Here is an 18741-nt window from a genome sequence, read left to right as displayed (position 1 = left end):
AGTCCAGTGTTCTCACTGTTCATCTTGCCCTCCTCTGGATCCCCTTCCAGCTTGTCAATGCCACATTTTCTTTAAATGCAGAAGCTGAACTGAACACAATATTTCAGCTATGGTTTGACCAGAAGGACTTTGGGCCCTAGCTGCCTCATCTGTAAAACTGAGATAATAATAACAATAATCGACATGGAAACAGTATGGCAAATGGAGTGTCATACGAATTAGGGTGATGTTATCATCACAAGTGCACAAATATACAGAGTGACATGGAGTAGAATTTAAAGGAGCTATACAAGGATGCAATGGTAGGGAGGCCCAGCCCTAGCCCCAGTTCAGGCTTACTAGTCCTTTCCTTTTTCTGGAGCTCACCTCACTCAGGGTGAGTTGGAGCTGCTCAGGACTCCTCTTTCCTCTAAGTTTTCCTCTTTACCAGGAGCATATTCCCAGGACAGCCATTAAATTACTTAACTGTTCACTCGAGAGGCAGAGACCAAGAAGACACTGTGACATCCCATCATATGTTACAAGGGGGCATTTTTTGCATAGGATGGATCCAGGGCAAATGGTCAAGAACTTAAGAGTTGACTGTCTTTTGGAGTGAAGTTGTTTAGGCTCCGAGACAAAGGTGACATCGTACATGTATGTATTTTGGGGAACGGGGATTCTTAAGGAAACAAGTTAAAATTCCATTCCCTTTCCACTGCTGACAGTGTCCTAGCTGCTAATGAGGGTCTGTGTCTATGACCAGGAGGCTCCGGTCAGAACACCTTGCTTACAGCATGGAACTGGATAAGGAGAGAATCGGCAAAGTCCAGATATGACAGAAACTGTAGAAAGAAACTCTTCCTTTTGTGCTTTATATTGTTTCCCCATGCACCCTGAAGATTCCCACCATAAGGCATTGTCTTCTTCGGCAACCAGCTGACAGTACATTTTTATTGTAATGGCCTTTAACTCCAAGCAGTTCAGATGTGAAGTCTGCTGTATCACTTGTCCCTCCATGACACAGTTGCACAGCAATAAACAGAGGCACAGGCTACTCACATCGAATGTGTTCACACAGTAACAAAGGTTGAAAGCCCACCCCATGGTGCCCGGTAGCTACAATTCATTTTCAATGCCACATGGACCAGATCCCATTACAGAGTGCCCTGAGGGGCTGCCCAAATGCCTCTGTTGTATTACAATTTCACTGTGTCAATCTCGCTTGGGACTTCTGAACCTTTGTGCTGTTTGGAGATTTTGATTGAGCCATTATTAGTCATCTTTAGCCTGTTTCCTGGGACCAGACAGATGAACTGGAGTACCTCCGAGATTAATCTTCCATTTATCCCCACTTTGGGGCAGTCAAGGACCAGAGGATGGTATGAGGATCATGAAGATAAGAGTAGAGACCTGGCTCTGTTACCAATGTGCAATGATACCTTAAACCAGTTGTGTCGCTGCTCTGGGCTTTGTTTTTGTTCTATAAAATGGAGATAGTAATTCCTGCCTTTCTCTCCCTCTTTAGGGCTGTTACAAGGTTCAATAAGATAATGGAAGTGTAAATGCTTTGGAAATGAATTGCAAAGAACTGGAAACAAAGTAGATTCCCATCAAATGACTAAACAAATTGTGGTACATGAATGTAATGGAATATTACCGTGCTAAAAGAAACGACAAATGTGATGAATATAGACAAGAATGGGAAGACTTACAGACTAATGCAAAATGAAGTAAGAAGAGCCATGAAAAAAGATATACACAATGACTATGACGATGTAAAAGGAAAGAACAAACACCACAATGCAACAGAAAATGAATGCTGCAAAATCACAAAGAACAGGCGTGGTCCTGAGGAAGAAAAGACATGAGAAGATATATCCCCTGACTCCTCTGCAGAAGCAGAGGGTCCATAGGTGTGGATCACTGAAAGATTTTTTCAGTATATTGTTTGGTTTTGTTGAATTTTTTTTTCTTTTCCCTTTTTTCTTTCTTAAAAAAATTCCTTGTTAAAAGCAATGGCTCTCTGCGAGCAGGGAAGAAGAAAATTTAGGTGATGTAATAAGAAATGATATCAACAAAATCTTTTTTAAAAAAGAAAGAGATTCTATGTCCAAAGAAGGGTGGACTTGGGGATATCATGATCCCCAATGAGATCCAATGACCTGATGATGCTACAAGTTATCCTCCTTTAGCTACAGAAAATGTGGGGGACTGCTAAGAGGGTTCTCTTCCCCACAGCCCATCTATAATGGAAAGCGAGTGACAATGCAATTTTCCATACACTGTGGCCAGTAAGAGTGAGAAATGAACTTAGGGTTAAAAGCCCCAGAATCAACACCCATTTTCCCCACCTCTCTGATATTGGGTTCCATTGAAGAAGAATCAACTACTGATTCCACCTTTTACTCAGGCTGATAAGAATGAAAGGAAAGAGTATTCAGATGAAGCGCAGAATCCAAGGGATCCAAAAAGCCAAAAGAGGCCTAGTCTAACAAGCTAAGGTCATTACGATGGGATGAAAAGCTACATAGGCAAGGAAGTGGGGGCAGGGGCAAAGGAGGGATGAGGGTTCTCTCTCCAGCTCCTGGCTTTGCCTTTTTAGTCTGGAGGCCAAGGTGGATCAGTTCCTTTGTCCATGACGAGTATCTGAATCTTTTACAAGCCTTTCCTGCTCCTACTGGGTCCTGGCCAGCCCTGATTTCCAATGAGCAGTTGTAATTGCATAAAGACAGGCAGAAAGTCTGCAGGAGGAGAACAGAAGGAAGCAGAAAGGCTTCTCAAGCAGACGGATGGCAAGAGCTGGAGAGACTTTCCTCTTTCTTGCGAGTATTGTAGAATAAATTACTTATCACACAGAAACAGTTTCTAGAGATTGCTCCTCTTCCCTAAATCATGGGGCAGCTTCCCTCCTTGAGGTTGAAGTTTCCCACCTCCTTCTATTTTCTTCAATAGTCATCAAAATGGTAATCACAATTTTTAACTAGCTAGTAGATGAGTCACTTTTAAGCAAGGCTCAGAATCGAGTGATTAAATGGGGATCTGAGGAAAATACATTAAAGATGTTTTTGAACCTTATCGTAGAATTTAGGGTGAAAGACATAGTGCCCCTGCCACTGGTCTGTCTGTGAACATGGAGAAACTCCAGCTGTAAATAGGGAAATTCTGTACACACCAAGTCAAAGCGCCTATGTGAGGAACTCAGGCTCCAGGAGGAGGTGTTTGCTCTTTACCTGAGAGTTTATGTATTAAATGACTCACAGAGGCTGCTGGCACATTCATTAGGTATTTAAAATCAGCAACAAGGGCCTTAGGAGTGAGAGAGTAAATATAAGCAGAATTCATCACTTTGATTAGTTCAAGAAGCTAATGAATCTTACACTAACAATTCCTAATGAAGGCAGTAACAATGTTAAAAACAAAACCCAAAAAAACAAAACCCACCAAACACCAAAAATTCACCAGGCTAAAGACATGAAGTTTGGGTTTTTCTGACTGTTGATAATGACAGCCCAAGATCATACAGTGAGGTGGGTGGTGGGAACACCAGGATTCCCTCGTCCATGAATTCACTGGGAAGGCCACTGCTGTCTTAGGATCATGAGATTTTAGAGCTAAGAGGAACCTAGAGAGTTGGTATTCTCATCCATTCCAATCACATAAGTCTGCACTACCTTTAAGAACTTCCAAAAGAGGTGTTCTATAGCATTTTTAGTAATCTACTTTTAACCACTTATCAGCCACAAAGAGCTTCCTTATACAGAAACCAATTCTGTCTTGTTCCTCCAGCCTCTCCTTCTGTCCTCCATCTGCTCTCTACATATCGCCGAAGGCTTGTTAGTATTTTAGCCTGTTTGCCTCAGGCCAAATCATCCCGGTTCTTTTAACTTTTGAGGAGGAGAGAGGAAGGGTTTAAGAGCGTGTGTTGGTAAAGAGATGAAGATTTGGGGGAATCAAAAAACTACAAGCTCATCATGGCGGTCATCTAATAATCAGGATTTTTTTTTTCCTCCTGGGAAAGCCCATTCAGATACTCATATCATCATGCATGTGTCTTTCCTATTTGTAACTCTCTCCAACCTTGAAACCTACTGAATTAAAGCTAGTTATCATTACACAGTGGGTATAGGAAATAATAGTGGATGCAGGATATATGAACAACAAAATCTCTGCCTCTCCCTGCCCCCCCCACAAAAAAAAAACCCTCCTGCATCGAAATCTTATTCTTCAGTGTGTATGCTAGCTCTGAGTATGTCTCTATCTGTTTCATACTTGAAGGCTGGGAACAGCCTTAGTTTGATCTTGGGAATGGACTCAGCACAGTCACATCTACTAGGAGGTGATGTAATAAAGTATGTGTTAGATTTCTCACCAGGGCCTCTGATGAGAGAGGGGAATCGCTATTTTTTAGTGAAAATAATCTGTGGGAAATCTAACACTTGGTTCCTAAGCATGCTATTTGTGAACCTAATCATAGCAGTAAAGCACTGTTTTCCACAGAGTAAAAAGGAGGCTGAGGCAATGCCACATGTAGTTCTCCTGTCCTCTTGGGCCACCACAAAGCTGGCCTCTCTATAAGTAGGCACTCATCTTGACAGGCCACCAAGGGGTGGGGAATTCTCCACTGATTCTCCACTCACTCTGTGTACTTACCACAGGTCTCCATCTTGAATTGTCTTGTCATTTGGGGCTCCGGCATGTCCATAGTGTAAGACGGCTGAATTTTCTCCACTGAAAAAAGTAGAAAACAAGGCTTGTCACCCGTATTGTACAAGCACAGGAATAGGGGTGGGGGGAGTGCCACAGAAAGAGGCTCAGGAATTTCTTAAGTTGGGGCATTTGACAAATTGATCATTCTGTTGACCAGGCCATACCTAATCATTTCATTTTGGCTAGATTTGGCTAGACAAGCAGATTATTTACAGAAAAGAGGGCTCAGAAAGAGTTGTGTCCTAGGTACTGGTCAAACGTGCTGCCAATGGGTTACAGAAATGCTTTACTAGTAACGTCTCATCTTCTTTCCAATGGAAATTTGCCTCTCCCTGGATGTGCACAGCCTGAATCCAGCGTTTTACAAATGACAACACTAAGGCACAAGGACTTCCTCTAAACCGTGCTATACAAGGGAAAAGGGGAGTAAGGCTGGTCAACAGTCCTCCTATATGCGGGCAACAAGGAAAACACTGATCCCAAAGATGTCCAATTTCCTGACACAATGAAGAGAATAGAGTATTTTGAGGGAGATCATCAGGCTCTATTCTGATTCCTGAGAATTTGGTGAGAGAAAACTTCTCTGCCGAGGGAAAGGAAGAAGAGTCCCCAGGGACTGCTTGGTTCTGACTCTGCAAGGAAAAAAAGGAGCAAGAAGCTGCTGGATTGGTTACAGCAACAAGGAACAGACAGAAGGCTGTTCTGTCATGTGAAAGTTCCCCCCAATCATTTATGCCTCTATGAAAAACAAATAAAAAAGAGAACTTTTAAGTCTGTTGGAAAAAAAAAATCACCTGTGTGTAATATTTATGGCCCCTTTCAGGAGGCTAAGGAATCATAAAAGTAGAAATAATGATTTTTCTCTCTATCCACCAGAATAGAAAATTTCCAGGGACTGAGATGTTCACATGTATTATTCATATACTGAAGAATTCCACCTCAGCAGAGACCTAACCGGTTACATTCAGGTTGGGCCAGAGGACAGTCGGGCCAAACAGAAATCGCAGCTGTATGCACTGGCTACAGCACAGGGCACAGGAAGGGGACAGGCATTGCTGCTTGTGCTCAGGTAGTATACCAATGTTTCTTCCCATATAGCTGTAATATTTAAGCAAGGTAGTCAATGCAACCATTGTTGGTGGACGAGAGATTCCCTCTCCCAATATTGTCTACAGACACAGAATGAACAAATAGAGAGGGTACCACACATAATCCAGGGGACTACATAGTCACTTAGTGTTCATTATCTGTGCATGTCTCATCTGCTTATCTATATTCTAAGCTCCGTAAAGACAGAGATTATGTCACTTTTGTCTTATCCCTATCCCTATCCCTCACTGAACAGAACACACAACAGGTGATCAAGAGATATACTTCCAGGGCGGATTGACTCATTACTTTCAACTTCTCTTTAAGACACTTTGGAGATGTTTCTTCATCTTAAACTTTGAGGCTCTGATGTTATTCAAAGAAGCCCGTGGGGTTTGGTTCTAACATTTTTTCTCCCTTTTCACTAAAAGAAAGTCATCATAGTGATCACTACTCATTACTCAATGAAATGATTCCAACTTCTCTTTCTTTCTTTTTTTTTTTTGTTGTGAGGCCAACTGGGGTTAAGTGACCTGCCCAGGGTCACATACCAACTTTTCTTGGAGAACTGTCTCTCCCTATTCCCCACCTCCACCCTCCATCCCTCAAGCCTGGCCCAATGCCCAAAGCTGAAGAAACACAGCCCTTATTACCTATCTGAAATCTCAGTAGCCAAGAATGGGGGTAATTCTGCTTTTCATCTCATACGGAGATGAATTTTTCAATTAATTTTTCAAACTAAAATGACTGATTTGCTAATTCCAAAGACTGGGCAAAAGTAGGCAAGAGAACCAGCATGTACAGTAGACTTGACATGTTTGATGCCTCTTTTGGAGCAGCTTCTGTCTTCCCCTCCAGCATGGTTATGAATGAGGTTTCCTGATGCAGACACGTACCATCACCCCACGAGAAGGCTCTGCGGATAACCTCAGGCATCAGTCTCTGTACCTAGCATCACACCTGACAGGTATGATTTGTTAGGGGGGGGGCAAGAACTAGGAGGGAGGCTGTTGTTTCCCAGTGAAGGAGGGGATAAGAAGAGTTGCACAAAAAAAAAAGACTCATAAGGGAAGGAAAAATATCCATCTTCTCACACATGGAAACATTTTTATTCTCAGCAGCAAGGCAGGTAGGGGCACAGAGGAGCTGCATCAGAAAAAAAAAAACCACCTCGGGAGTTGGGGGCCTTGATCTTCACTTCTGAAACATCTCGACCTACTCAGTGACCTATTTTTAGTCTCCACACGTTATTCTGTCCTCCCTACTGTTATTCCCTAGGTCTATGAAACATTTAGGTAAAGGATGGGGAGAAGCCTCAGGTTTTCCTGGAGTGCATCTTGCTGTCCCGCCCTCTTCAATGTCCACTTGTTCTGCCAGAGTTCTCTCTGTTGCGGTCAGGCTACTGACTGGCATCTGCCCACCCAACCCTTCAGATGCCAGTCTGTCTGAGACGAAACTTGCTTTCTCTAGCCAGCTGGTTTGGACACTGCTCAGACAGAAGCTTCCCTCTGGGGCCAAGGGAAACCCACAGGCTGCTCATATATAAAGACTAAGAGAACAAGGCATTGTTCTGCCTTAGAGAGGCGCCAGCCCTTCATTTTCTGGTAATGAGGGTTTCAAAGGAGAGAATAAGGTCTAATTAAAATCTAAAGATAATCCTAAATCTCACTGTAATCAAACCTGCCTCCTTAATAAAGGCTAAAATGGACTAGATTGAGTTTCATTCCCTCATTCTGCCCCTGTGCCTCCGCTAATGAGGGGCTAACATACAGGAAGGGGTCAAAAAGCAGGGAATAGAATGAAACACAAAAGACTGGAAAACCCTCTCAGATAATTGGCCCTAGAATAAGTAAGAGTTCATTCTAGTGGTGATTCCCCTAAAGACAACCCTAGAGGACGCTGTACTGGCCAAGGCTGGTCCTGCTATGGTAGTATTCTGTACTCCAGAGGTTGTGGGCAGGGCTCTGGGTGATGGGGGGAAAGGGAGGGAAATCTTATGCATAGGGACTGGGGAGTGGGGGAATCATTATGGTCTTTGGAGACTTCAGGGGTCTGAAGATTTTTTTTCAGTTTATCTTCTTTCCTTTAAGCTTTTTTAAAAAATGAGCCAGAAAATGATATAAAACACGCATTGGGAATTTTTTGGAGCCCCTATTACGCTAGTGCCATGGTGCCCAAGCAACACTGCTGAATAATGGAAACAGCATCCAGGTGACATGCATTATATAATTTTACAAGCAACTTATGCTTGTAAAATGTAATTGCTTACAAATCATGCTGTTACAGAATGGGCGTCAGTAATGAGCAGCTTGTACAAACGCTCTTGATTTCTGTTCAGAAAATAGGTGCGTGTGTATTTCCATGTGTGACTGAGTGCGCACGTTGTTTATAGGCATGATTGTATTTTCATGTATGGACATGTATATGTGACTATGGTGAAATGCTCATGCATGACTGAGAAAACGTATGTACATATGTGTGTGTGCTGCATATATATATTTGTGTGGATACATGATGGAATATGTGTTGTATGTATGTGTTTGTGGCCACATATATGCCTGAGCGTGTATGCGATTCATTACTGTATGTTCCTAAGTGCACATCTGTACTACGCATGTGTCAGTCAAGCATTTATTAAGCACCTACCAAGTGCCAGGCTCTAGGTGCTGAGGATACAAAGAAAGGCAAAAAACATCCCCTCCTCTCAAGGAATTCACAGTCTAATGGAGAAAACATACATGGATGTACAAATGCAACACAGAATAAATTGAGGGATAATCTCAGAAGATACAATGTGCACACACACATACATACATACACACACACACACACACACACACGTGTGCCACTATGTAGCCTCAAGCTATGGCCAGGGGACCACGTAAGACAGGGCCATCCAAAGCAGATGCTGTGTGTGGAACAGCAGATGCCTCAGGCCTGAAATAGGCCACAGGTACTGGCTCCATGAGTATATAGGCTGACTGGGCTTCTTTTCCTCAGCCATAAATGGGTGGGCATATCTCCTTCAAAGGCCTTGGTTCCATCCTGTAGTATAGGGTAGGGACTGCTTGAGGAGTAGGAGAAGTGGCATTTCTTCCCCTAACTGGCAGAAGGGGGAGGGGAGGAATTAGGCCTAAAGCAAGACTCATGGGCATAGTCTATAAGTAGGGCATAGACTACACAACCTCTCTTCCTTCTTCCTCCTCCCACACTCTTTAGTCAGTGGACAGTCTGAACTGAATGTATGCCTATAAGCAAGGCTAAATGTTAATTATTGGGGAAAAGATTTCATGCTTTTCTGGGCACTGGCCTCTGCCCTAGGTTTCTCTGTGGAGCTCTGAAGTGATGGGGCATGAATGGGCATGGCTCTGTACCTTTCTCCATCTCTCTCCTGTGTCATCTTTCACTACCATTCTTTCTAGCAACCATTTCACTGCTAACCAGCAGCTGCCCAGCCTGGCATACCAGGAGAGATGCTGCTCTCCTTCCTGATCCTGGCCAGGGTCTCAACCCCATCCTCTATCCCAAGATCCCAGAGCAGAACCTGTTTCCATGACAGCTCCCCTCCCCACAGCACTAACTGCCACAGCCCAGAATTAACTAGCAGTGACACTTATTAGGTGGTACTAGCCAGAAGGGGAGCATGGCAGAAACAGAAGGATAGCTGCTGTGCCTGCCACAATTGGAAGCCCAGGTGCCTCTTCCTCCATAAAGACTTTCCTGATGCCCTTAGCTGAAAGAAAGCTCTTGATTCTCAAATTTTCCTAGACCACTTCATTTCACATTCTACTCTGTATCATATCTGTCTGTATAGTGCCATTTTTACCAGATTAGACCATAAGCTCTTTCAACTCCAGTCTTTTTTCAGCTGGATTCCCAGCACCCAGCTGAAGGTCTTGGACATAGTAAGTATTTAGTAAACATATGTCGAACTAAATTGAATTCTGCTCTGGAGGCTAAAGAGGCTGTGCCCCAATACTATTGATTCCCAATGCTGCCCCCGTCTGCCTGTGGTGGCACTGGGCAAATAAGGCTGCTGCAGCTTTGAGAATGCCCATAAACATATGTATTATTGTTCAGTGCAAACATCTGGTAGACAAGCTCTACCTTAACAGCCCAGGACAGATGTCAACACAGTTTTCTTCCTTTCCAATAATTCAATTTACCAAATAAACAGACAATAAAACCAAACCCTCAAAATCATGTGCCATGTTCCACTGGTACATATAGTCCCAATCGTGTAAGGGCTCAGGGGCAGCAGGATTCGTAGTGCAGATAGCTGGACTCTGTGTGGGGGGCACACAGTTAACAATGTCTCAAACTCTCTTTGATCCCTGTGAATAGGGACCTTCCTCAAGGCCAAATACAGGTCATACTAACCTAAAGCACGACCCATGGACAGAGCAAGGTTAACTACCTTTCAAGAGCTAGACTTTTTCCTTACCTGCCACAGATGCATGTGTACGAACTATGGCGCATCCCACCACGGGAATAGCAGTAGTGTTCAAACAGGCTGTGTTTGGGGAAGAAAAAAGATTGTTAGTTTTTAATCCCACAAAATCAATCAGCAATGAAATTAGCCATGACAAAGTCTTGCCATGACAAAGTCTTGCCCTGCCCAGCATGGTCTACATGCTTACTGCTCGTGAGCTCTGGTTCTATGGGTCTGAAATCCCACCCACCACTCAATCCCCCAGCCACACACACAAAAGAGCCTGAATCAGATCATACAATGTCTTAGTAGGAAAATTTGCCAGGAAATGTTGCCATAACCCAGAGCTCCCCCTTACTCCTGATGCCCTCAATATCAGATGTGTAAAAGCCCCCAGACACTCCTGGTGCCTTTGGCAATACAAAAGAATAAGAGTTGTTCGAAACCATCCCCATTAGTACTTTCTGGAAAGAGGCCAGAGCATCCACTCCTTCCCTCCAGAGATGCTGCCAGCCCCTGCAGCAGCTTCCTGCTGGAGGAGCTGTTTCGCCTCAGAAGTCCTTGAATCATCTATTTCTATCTTTCCAAACCTGCACCATCAAAGCCGTTGTAGGAGCTTTACAGGCAGATGCCCATAAAATCCAATTAATGTCGGATTAGCGGCTTTCAGAGCCAGGCCCAGAGGGGATCTCTTTCTTCATTGGGAAATATAGTCTTTGGCAACCAATTCTCTTTAAATACTAAAAAATTTTAGAAAACTTATTGTTTAATATTTAAAATGTATTTTCTACTAACAGAGTGACTGTCATACCTATTAAAGGTTACAAGTATCATGATTTTGTCATCTGGTTATACCAGGCCAGAGATGGGAATGTACATCTTTCAAAGGGCATGTGAGAAATTACTTAACAATAAAACAACAAGCAGCAACATACATTTTATTGCTGCTCCAAATAACACAGTGATTCACTCCTGTCAGACCTGTTAACAGCAGGCCCTACTACCAAACAAAGGGAGGGGACACCAGGGCTTTTCTAGAGAACGAGGAGCAAATTGAGAAGGCTTTTCTTTTCTCTGGTACCTTTCACACTCACTTCTCTGCCAGAGACCAGCAGCAGCTCCCTTTTGGGTAGAGGGTGTAGGACCATGTGAACAAGAAGAATAAGCCTATTTTTTTTCCCTTCTATTGTGTTTTGTTTCCTCTTTCTGGTGGTTCCTCCTATTGGTTCTAATTCTTACCTACAACATCACTAATGTGAAAATATGTTTAATAGGAATATACATGTATAGCCTATATCAGAGTGTGCGATGTCTTGGGGAAGGAGGGGGAGAAAAATTTTAGACTCAAAAGCTTATGGAAGTGATTGTTGATAATTCAAAATAAATTAATTAAAAATCAAAAAAAAAAAGAAGCCTATCCCAATCTATAAAGGAGGTGGCTCATGGCAGAAAGAAAAAGGAGAGAGAAAAGGCAGAGGGGAGAGACAGAAGGAGAGAGAGTCAAACAGAGAGAGAAAGAAAAAGAGAAGGAAAGAGAGAGGGAAAGGGGTGGGAGAAAGAGAAAGACAGAGAAGGGGAGAAGGGGGAGGGGGAGGGTCTTTCTTTAGAAGGCAGGTGACAGGTTAGAAAGATCCTCTAGGCCCTCTGTCCTTCCTATCTCTATCTTTTTAAAGTACAAGCAAACATGCAGCTTAATCATGATTTTGTGGAAGAATTTATTGAACTGGTAATGAACATCCTTGCTGTTGCTTTAAAAAATATATTTTATTGATTCTTTTTAACACTGCTATTACTTCTCAGTGACTCTTCCATCAATGAACTTTGCCCTTTTAAGAAGTATAGTTAAGCAAAACAAATCAACACACTGACCCTGTCTGAGAGACTATACCTCATTCTGCATCCCCTCTTTGATAAGAGGTGGGAGGCATGTTTTACTTTTAGTGCTTTGAAGTCACAATTCTGTCCTTAGTTTCCAACAAGATGCTGAGAAAGGAATTAGGGGACAAACAAGACACTCTCCCAGAGGCTGGGCTTAGGTCAAGGCCTTTTGCTCCCTCTCTAGAAAAGAACAAACAGAATGAGTTCTACCCTAGGTCCTTGGAAAAGCTTTCCATGAAATAGTACTAATAACCTATTTTGTGCCTAACTCTGAACTAGGTGCTGAGGGAGATGCCAAAGAAAATTAAGGCACTTTTCTCCCTGTTGTCAGGGAGGCTCATAGTTTAGCTTGAGAGATAAGATGACTAGATCCTGCACACTTCCTATTCATCCCACAGAATCACAGAATTTTTGAGTTGGAAACAGCCATCTGGTCCAATCCATACCTGGGAAAGAATCCTCAGGACAGCAAAGTAGGCAAGTAGTCAATCAAATACCAAACAAGCAATTATCAAGGAGTTCCAATGGGCCAGGGACTGTGCCAGGCATTGGGGGTACAGAGATAAAAATGAAACAATCCCTGCCTTCAAGAAGCTTACATTCTATTAGAGGAGACCATGCATACATATGTAAGCATGTACAGACTACAAGATAAAGACAAGATCATTAAATACAAGGTAGTTAGAGATAAGGGCATTAGCAATTAGGAAGAATCAGGAAAGGCTTCCCATCTCCACCTCTCAGCGTTTTTATGTTCCCTCAAAGTTCAGCTCAGTTGTCCCCTCCTTTGTGAAGTCTTCCTCACCTCACATGACCTCATATTCATCTATGTACTTTCCGTATCTTCCCAGTAGAATATAAACTTGTGGGCAGGAGTGGTTTCTTTCTCATCTTCATATCCCCAGCACTTGGCACAGTAACTTGTAAGTGGCTGGTGCTTAATAAATGTTTATCCAATCGAACCAAAGCCTTTTGGATGCTAGAGGGACCAGTCTTAAGAAGCAGCCACCCAGGCTGGGAGATTAAGCACTGAAGATAACACATACACATAAGAAAGTTACAATACTAGGCACGTTTGAGGTGAAGTGCTATGATAAGGGGCAATGACAGTCAGTTCCAAAGGAGTTCTCTTAAGCAGCTAGGTGACTCAGTGGATATAGCACTGGGCCTGAAGACAGGGAGACCTGAGTTCAAATTCAACCTCAGACACTTACTAGCTATGTGACTTTAGATAAGGCATAACCTGTCTGTCTCAGTTCCCACAACTGGAAAGTGGGGATAACAACACCCCCTACCCTCCAGGGTTATTGTGAAGATCAAATAAGATAACATTAGTAAAGTGCTTAGCATAGTGCCTGGCACATAGTATGCATTATATAAACGCTTATTCCTTTCCCCTCCCCCCTTTCTTTCTCTGAAAGGAAGAGCAACATATATCAGCACAGTCCCTGGTTTACTGGAGGAGGTGAGACTTAAGGACAAATGCCTGGTCAGAGGAAGCTTGATCCAGTGATCTCTCAGACAAAGCATTCTACAGTTATCCCTTCCACAACATAACCTTCCCCATCATGGTTTAGATATATCACAGTTTTGCATAAGAAATTAGATGGGAATTTGGGGAGAGTTTTGCAGAAGCCTCAGGTTACATGGGAAGGCCAGAAGTTGACACAGAAAAAGCTTAGAAACTTAGAAATGCACCAAATATATGTATAGCATTGAATTAACAGCAACATATTTTATCTTTTAATGCCATAATAATTCAGGCTTCTCTGGTATGAAGGGAGGGCCAAAAAATTTTATGCGAATTTTCCAGATCGCAAGGGTGCCATACTCCTAACCGCCCCCCCCATGATGTGGAAGTGATAACTGTGGTTAGAAACAGGAAAGAAACTGTGGTTAGAAACATTACACTAGAAACTTCACAGACACTGATTTGTAATGCCTCTCTGAGGCTGCAGAGCCCAAGACAGACAACACTGCTGGTGCCCTCAAAGCAGGAAAATGCAGTGCCCTCTCAGAGTCTTTCCACCATAACTCTGAAGAGCCATTTGGGACGAAGTTCCAATGTGGACTGCCATTCTGTGCCCTTTATAGAAGCTGAGATGGTGGGGGCTTGGAGCAGGCCAATAAATGCTAGAGCAGAATCTCCATTTTGGGGGGACAAAAACACAATTGATTGAACTGAGTGATCCCCAGCTCTTTCTGTTCCTGAATCTCTTGCAGAATGCTGCAGGTCAAAAACACCCCAGCTCTTCTGGAAGAAAAAAATAACCTAGGGTGGGTCTCTAGAGCTGCAGAAGGGAATAACAGCATACTGATTCCTTTATACTCATTTGCCCCGTCTGAGGGGGATGGGTCTGGGTTACTTGGGATAGGACATATAAGCACAGGGAGTCAAGAGAGGGCTAGCCTCCAGGAGAGCTCTCCAAAACCCTCACCGCTACTTACTGTCTAGCACTTTTCTTGATAATTGGTAAGCTAGTTCAGTGGGGAAAACCAGTGGCCTAGCAACTCTCAGCTCAGCTCGGCCATGAGCATAAAGCGTTGAAGTCTCCACATCTCATCTTCCTGAAAGGCTGCAGCCTCCCTCCCTCAGCCCAGAGTACTTATAAGGCATGACTAATATAAGTGACTGCAGCAGTTTTCAAAATAGAAAACGCAATGTACATGCTAAATAATCACAGTAATCGGCAAATCCTAGGTCTGTTTTTAGAAAATGTCTGTACGGAGGAGTTTAATCTTTCAGGCACTGTAAACACAAATTATGTATAATTATTATGATTATATATTATATAGTTATTATGCAGGAATGGTTATACTATATTCAAATGGCTTTCAGACTTGCTTTATAAACCCCAGCTTGATAATTAGGTGTCTGTGAGTAAAATATTTCATGGCTGGAGAATGGCAACAAAGGATTTAGCTAGCCATCTATGGTGGCTGGAGAAAACAGAAGTCACAGGAAAGAGAAAGTCTTTCCATAGCAATGACAGAGAGAAACAGGGAAATCTGGCCTTCTCCCTCCCCTCCCCAGCTGATTACATATTCGAGGCTAAAGCAACAGCAGATCTTCCAGCCAGGAAGTAGCAACAGTCTGTCCTCCCCCTTCCTCTCAGAACCCAACAGTAATACAAATGCTGTATATTCAGACAAGGAAAACAAAAACAAAACCAACACAACCAAAGTGGTCTGGCCCTTTCTTAAGGAAAGCTCCACAAGTCAATTCTGTCACCAAGGCCCATGAGGGTGGGGGTGGGGGAGCATTTCTCAGATGGAGATAGAGAAGAAATCCTGTGTTCTTTATGTATAGCAAACCCTTAGTTAATTGATTCTGTAATTCAGTTTAACAAACGTTTACCAAATTCTAGGACTCAAACAGCTAGGCCCCAAAATTAACTAGAATTCCCACTGCTCTTCATTTTTAAAAAGAGGCAGCCAGCAGATAGGAAACCTTTTTTAAACAAACAAACAAACAAGAATCCAAACTCTGCCCTATTAAGTCCCTCCATATTAAGACCCATCCATCACACACTGGGTGTGAACAGGTATTTTAAAGCCCTTTGTGTTCCTCAAAATCAAGAGAAGCGTTCCCTGTACTCTGGGAGCTAAGGCAAGAAAACAGTCCCAGATGGTTTCAATAGATACAGCAGTGGACCTGCCATCAGGAAAACCCAAGTTTGAATTCATCATCAGACACTTAGGAGCTCTGTATCCGGGGCTGGGTGAATCAGCTTCGGTTTCCTCATCTATAAAATGGGAATGATAATAGCACCTACACAACAGGGTTGTTGTAAGGATAAATATCATATAAAAATTAGCCTTGTTGTTGTTGTTATTTAAAAACAAGTTCCTGGTTAGCCCTCAGTCCAGTTAAATAAGAATGTGGCCATTCCAAGGTTATTATGGGCAATCAAGATATGACTGGATTCTGAGGCATCCCTGGGAAAAAGAAGACAACTTAATTGCTTAATCAAGAGTGACAGACTTCTCAAATGACATGAAATATGACTAGTGTAGTGGTTAACATGAGTGCATATTAATGAGTGACGATTATTAAGAAGGAGAAGCCAGGCTGAGAAGGGAGCCCCTCCCAAAGGAGCTTTGGGGTGAATTTGGTTTTCTCTTCCCCACCAAAAAGAAGAAAGAATCAGGCTTCCCTTTGAGGTCCAATCACTTTGCAGAGATAACTGGTACACTGCACCATAGTTTCTTTCTGATTTTTCATTGTATTTTTAAAGTAATTTTCATTAAAAGTCAGCTTACAGGTGCATTAAGCAAATGAAAGACTCCATCTTCACCTACAAATTGTACCCTCACGTTGCATTCATTTTATTGACTATGTTGACAATTTCATATTCCCTTAAAGCAAAAGCTAAAACTACTTGGTGGCGCAATTCATGCTGAGAGTTCAATCTGTACTTAAACTGCTTGAATTTACTGAAAATTTAACTGCAATTTCTAATTTTAATTTAGATCTCTTTTCCAATAGCAGGGGGTGGGGGGAGAGTGCCTCTGTGAAAGAAACTGCCACCACTATTAGAGTCTCCTTTTTCTTTCACTCCAAAACACCAGTGAGTCTGGATTCAACCATGGGAGAGGGACATGAAGCCACGGTCTGTGTCTGAAGAAGGTTCTGCTGGTATAAAAATCAAAGTGAGGTGGAAGCAACTTTCAAGGTGGCTTCAAACCATTTCCCATAGATTTCTCCTGCTCAAAACCCCCAATCATAGTCTCACCTCTGCAGAAACTTGTTTCTATAGTCTTTCCTTAAGATTTCTCATCCAGTGATCACAGACAGATTTATGAGCTGAGAAAGGTGGAGCCAGCATACATTGTTAGGGGCCCCCAGAATTACTCTCCTGACTGCTGCCCTTGGGTCAGGGGGACTTCTTCAACAATCCCATTTTGGTAGCTCCTCCACTATGACCAGATTCACTGCGGCACACAACACTTTTGACAAATTTACTTTTCAAATTATAAATGCAGACACACATGCACACAATCTGCTTATTCAATGTGAAAATCCCTGATAGACAGGAACTACATCTTTCTGGATTAATAAAGGTTACATTCCCAACACAGCCTCACAGATGCCCTCCCTCCGTTAAGCAGGGGTGGAGGGTAGGGTGGGGAAGGGGATGTTAAGGTCAGGCGTCTGAGCACAGAGATCAAAAATGTCACAGAACCATGGACAGTCAGAGCTGGAAGGAACCTGAGAGATCCAGGAAGGAGCTCAAACGCTTCTGCCCCCACACCACATGGAGGATAAAATGAAGGGCCAGAAAACAGAAGTACTATACTCGTGGTAATTAGTAAATCTGGATGACAACTATACCCCATTCTGCAAAGACTCATTTTTTGGGGGGTGAGCCAAACTACACAAAGCTGTACTTAATTGCTTTTTAAAACATCTTTTACCCTACATGGCAGAAGAATGCAAGAAATATTGCACAGGTTCTCATTTTCCCACCTTTTAAAGAAACCTCTATTTCAGACACTGTCAGAGAGAAGATAATGAAATCTCCTTGTTTCTCTGGCACATACAATCGAGGTGTTCTTCATCCCTTGGCCAGTGGACATTAAGAAAGCTCCACAGATCCAGTCTCCGTCTCTGGGACTTGCTGCTTTCTTTAAGTGGACAATGGCTATGCCTGGGAGAAGAGTCTCTTTCAGACCCTCTGTCCCCTACCTTTTGAGGATAAGAATAGATTTATGTGGATCCATTTTCACCAAATTGATGGGAAGGAAAAGTGGCTTTGAGGATGGGAGGAAAAATGAAAAGAACCTTTGTGAGGAAGAGAACAGGGACTTAGGCTGACATTTCTGCAGATATCCCTGTAAAGGTTTTTACAATGGAGTCTCCCTGAACCAAAGAAGATTTAGATTAGGAATCCAATTAGGCTAACATATGGTCACTACAAAGCAAAAGCCAGGCCTGAGCACAGTTCTTAGCAGTCAGTCAATAAGCATTTATTAAGCACCTACTATGTGCCAGGCACTGTGCTGAGCAATAGGGATACAAAAAGAGGTAAAAGATAGTCCCTGCCCTCAAAGAGCTCACACTCTTAACAGGGGAGACAACAAGCAAATAAATATATACAAATAAGCTATATACATGGAGGACAGGCAATGGTGACAGTATATATAGTATGCATTTAATAAATGCTTGTTGACTGTCTGACTGATTTCATTAGACATCCTAGCTATCTAGTTTAGCCCTCTATGAATTTACACTAACCCTACACCTGGGCTTACTGTATCTCTGAGAAGATACTACAACCTAAAGACTACATGTGGGGGTAGCTAGGTGGTGCAGTGGATGGAGCACCAGCCCTGGAGTCAGAAGGGCCTGGGGCCTGAGTTCAAATCCGGCGTCAGACACATAATACTCACTAGCTGTGTGACTCTGGGCAAGTCATTTAACCCTAATTGCCTCACTAAAAAAAAAAAAAACAAACTACACGTATGTATAACTATGTGTATTTATAACTCAGAAGAATTTGACCTAGAAGAACAGAGAGTTGGCTGTTTAGTTTGTTTTAACCATTGGCAAGCTAATCATCTAATAAAGCAGTCCTCACGTTACAAACCAACCTCCCCTAGATCCTTGAAATGTTCTACTTCAGTGCCACAACTAGGGCAGGGTGACAAGG

General features: G+C 42.8%; 1 protein-coding gene across 1 annotated transcript in view; it reads right to left on the bottom strand.

Annotated features, from left to right (window-relative positions):
• The window catches only part of LOC114046951 (xaa-Pro dipeptidase), a 257017-nt gene that overhangs the window by 61188 nt on the left and 177088 nt on the right, over positions 1-18741 (bottom strand). Inside the window, exons 10-11 of the mRNA XM_027867594.1 lie at positions 10223-10291; positions 4633-4710 (exon numbers count right to left, since the gene is read on the bottom strand). Coding sequence (XP_027723395.1) covers positions 4633-4710; positions 10223-10291 — 147 coding nt within the window. The remainder of the gene's footprint in view (positions 1-4632; positions 4711-10222; positions 10292-18741) is intronic.

The sequence above is a fragment of the Vombatus ursinus genome, unplaced genomic scaffold, assembly GCF_900497805.2.
Source record: "Vombatus ursinus unplaced genomic scaffold, bare-nosed wombat genome assembly UNPS02014786.1, whole genome shotgun sequence".
NCBI classification, from domain to species: Eukaryota; Metazoa; Chordata; class Mammalia; order Diprotodontia; family Vombatidae; genus Vombatus; species Vombatus ursinus.
This window is presented reverse-complemented; position numbering and strand designations above follow the sequence as displayed.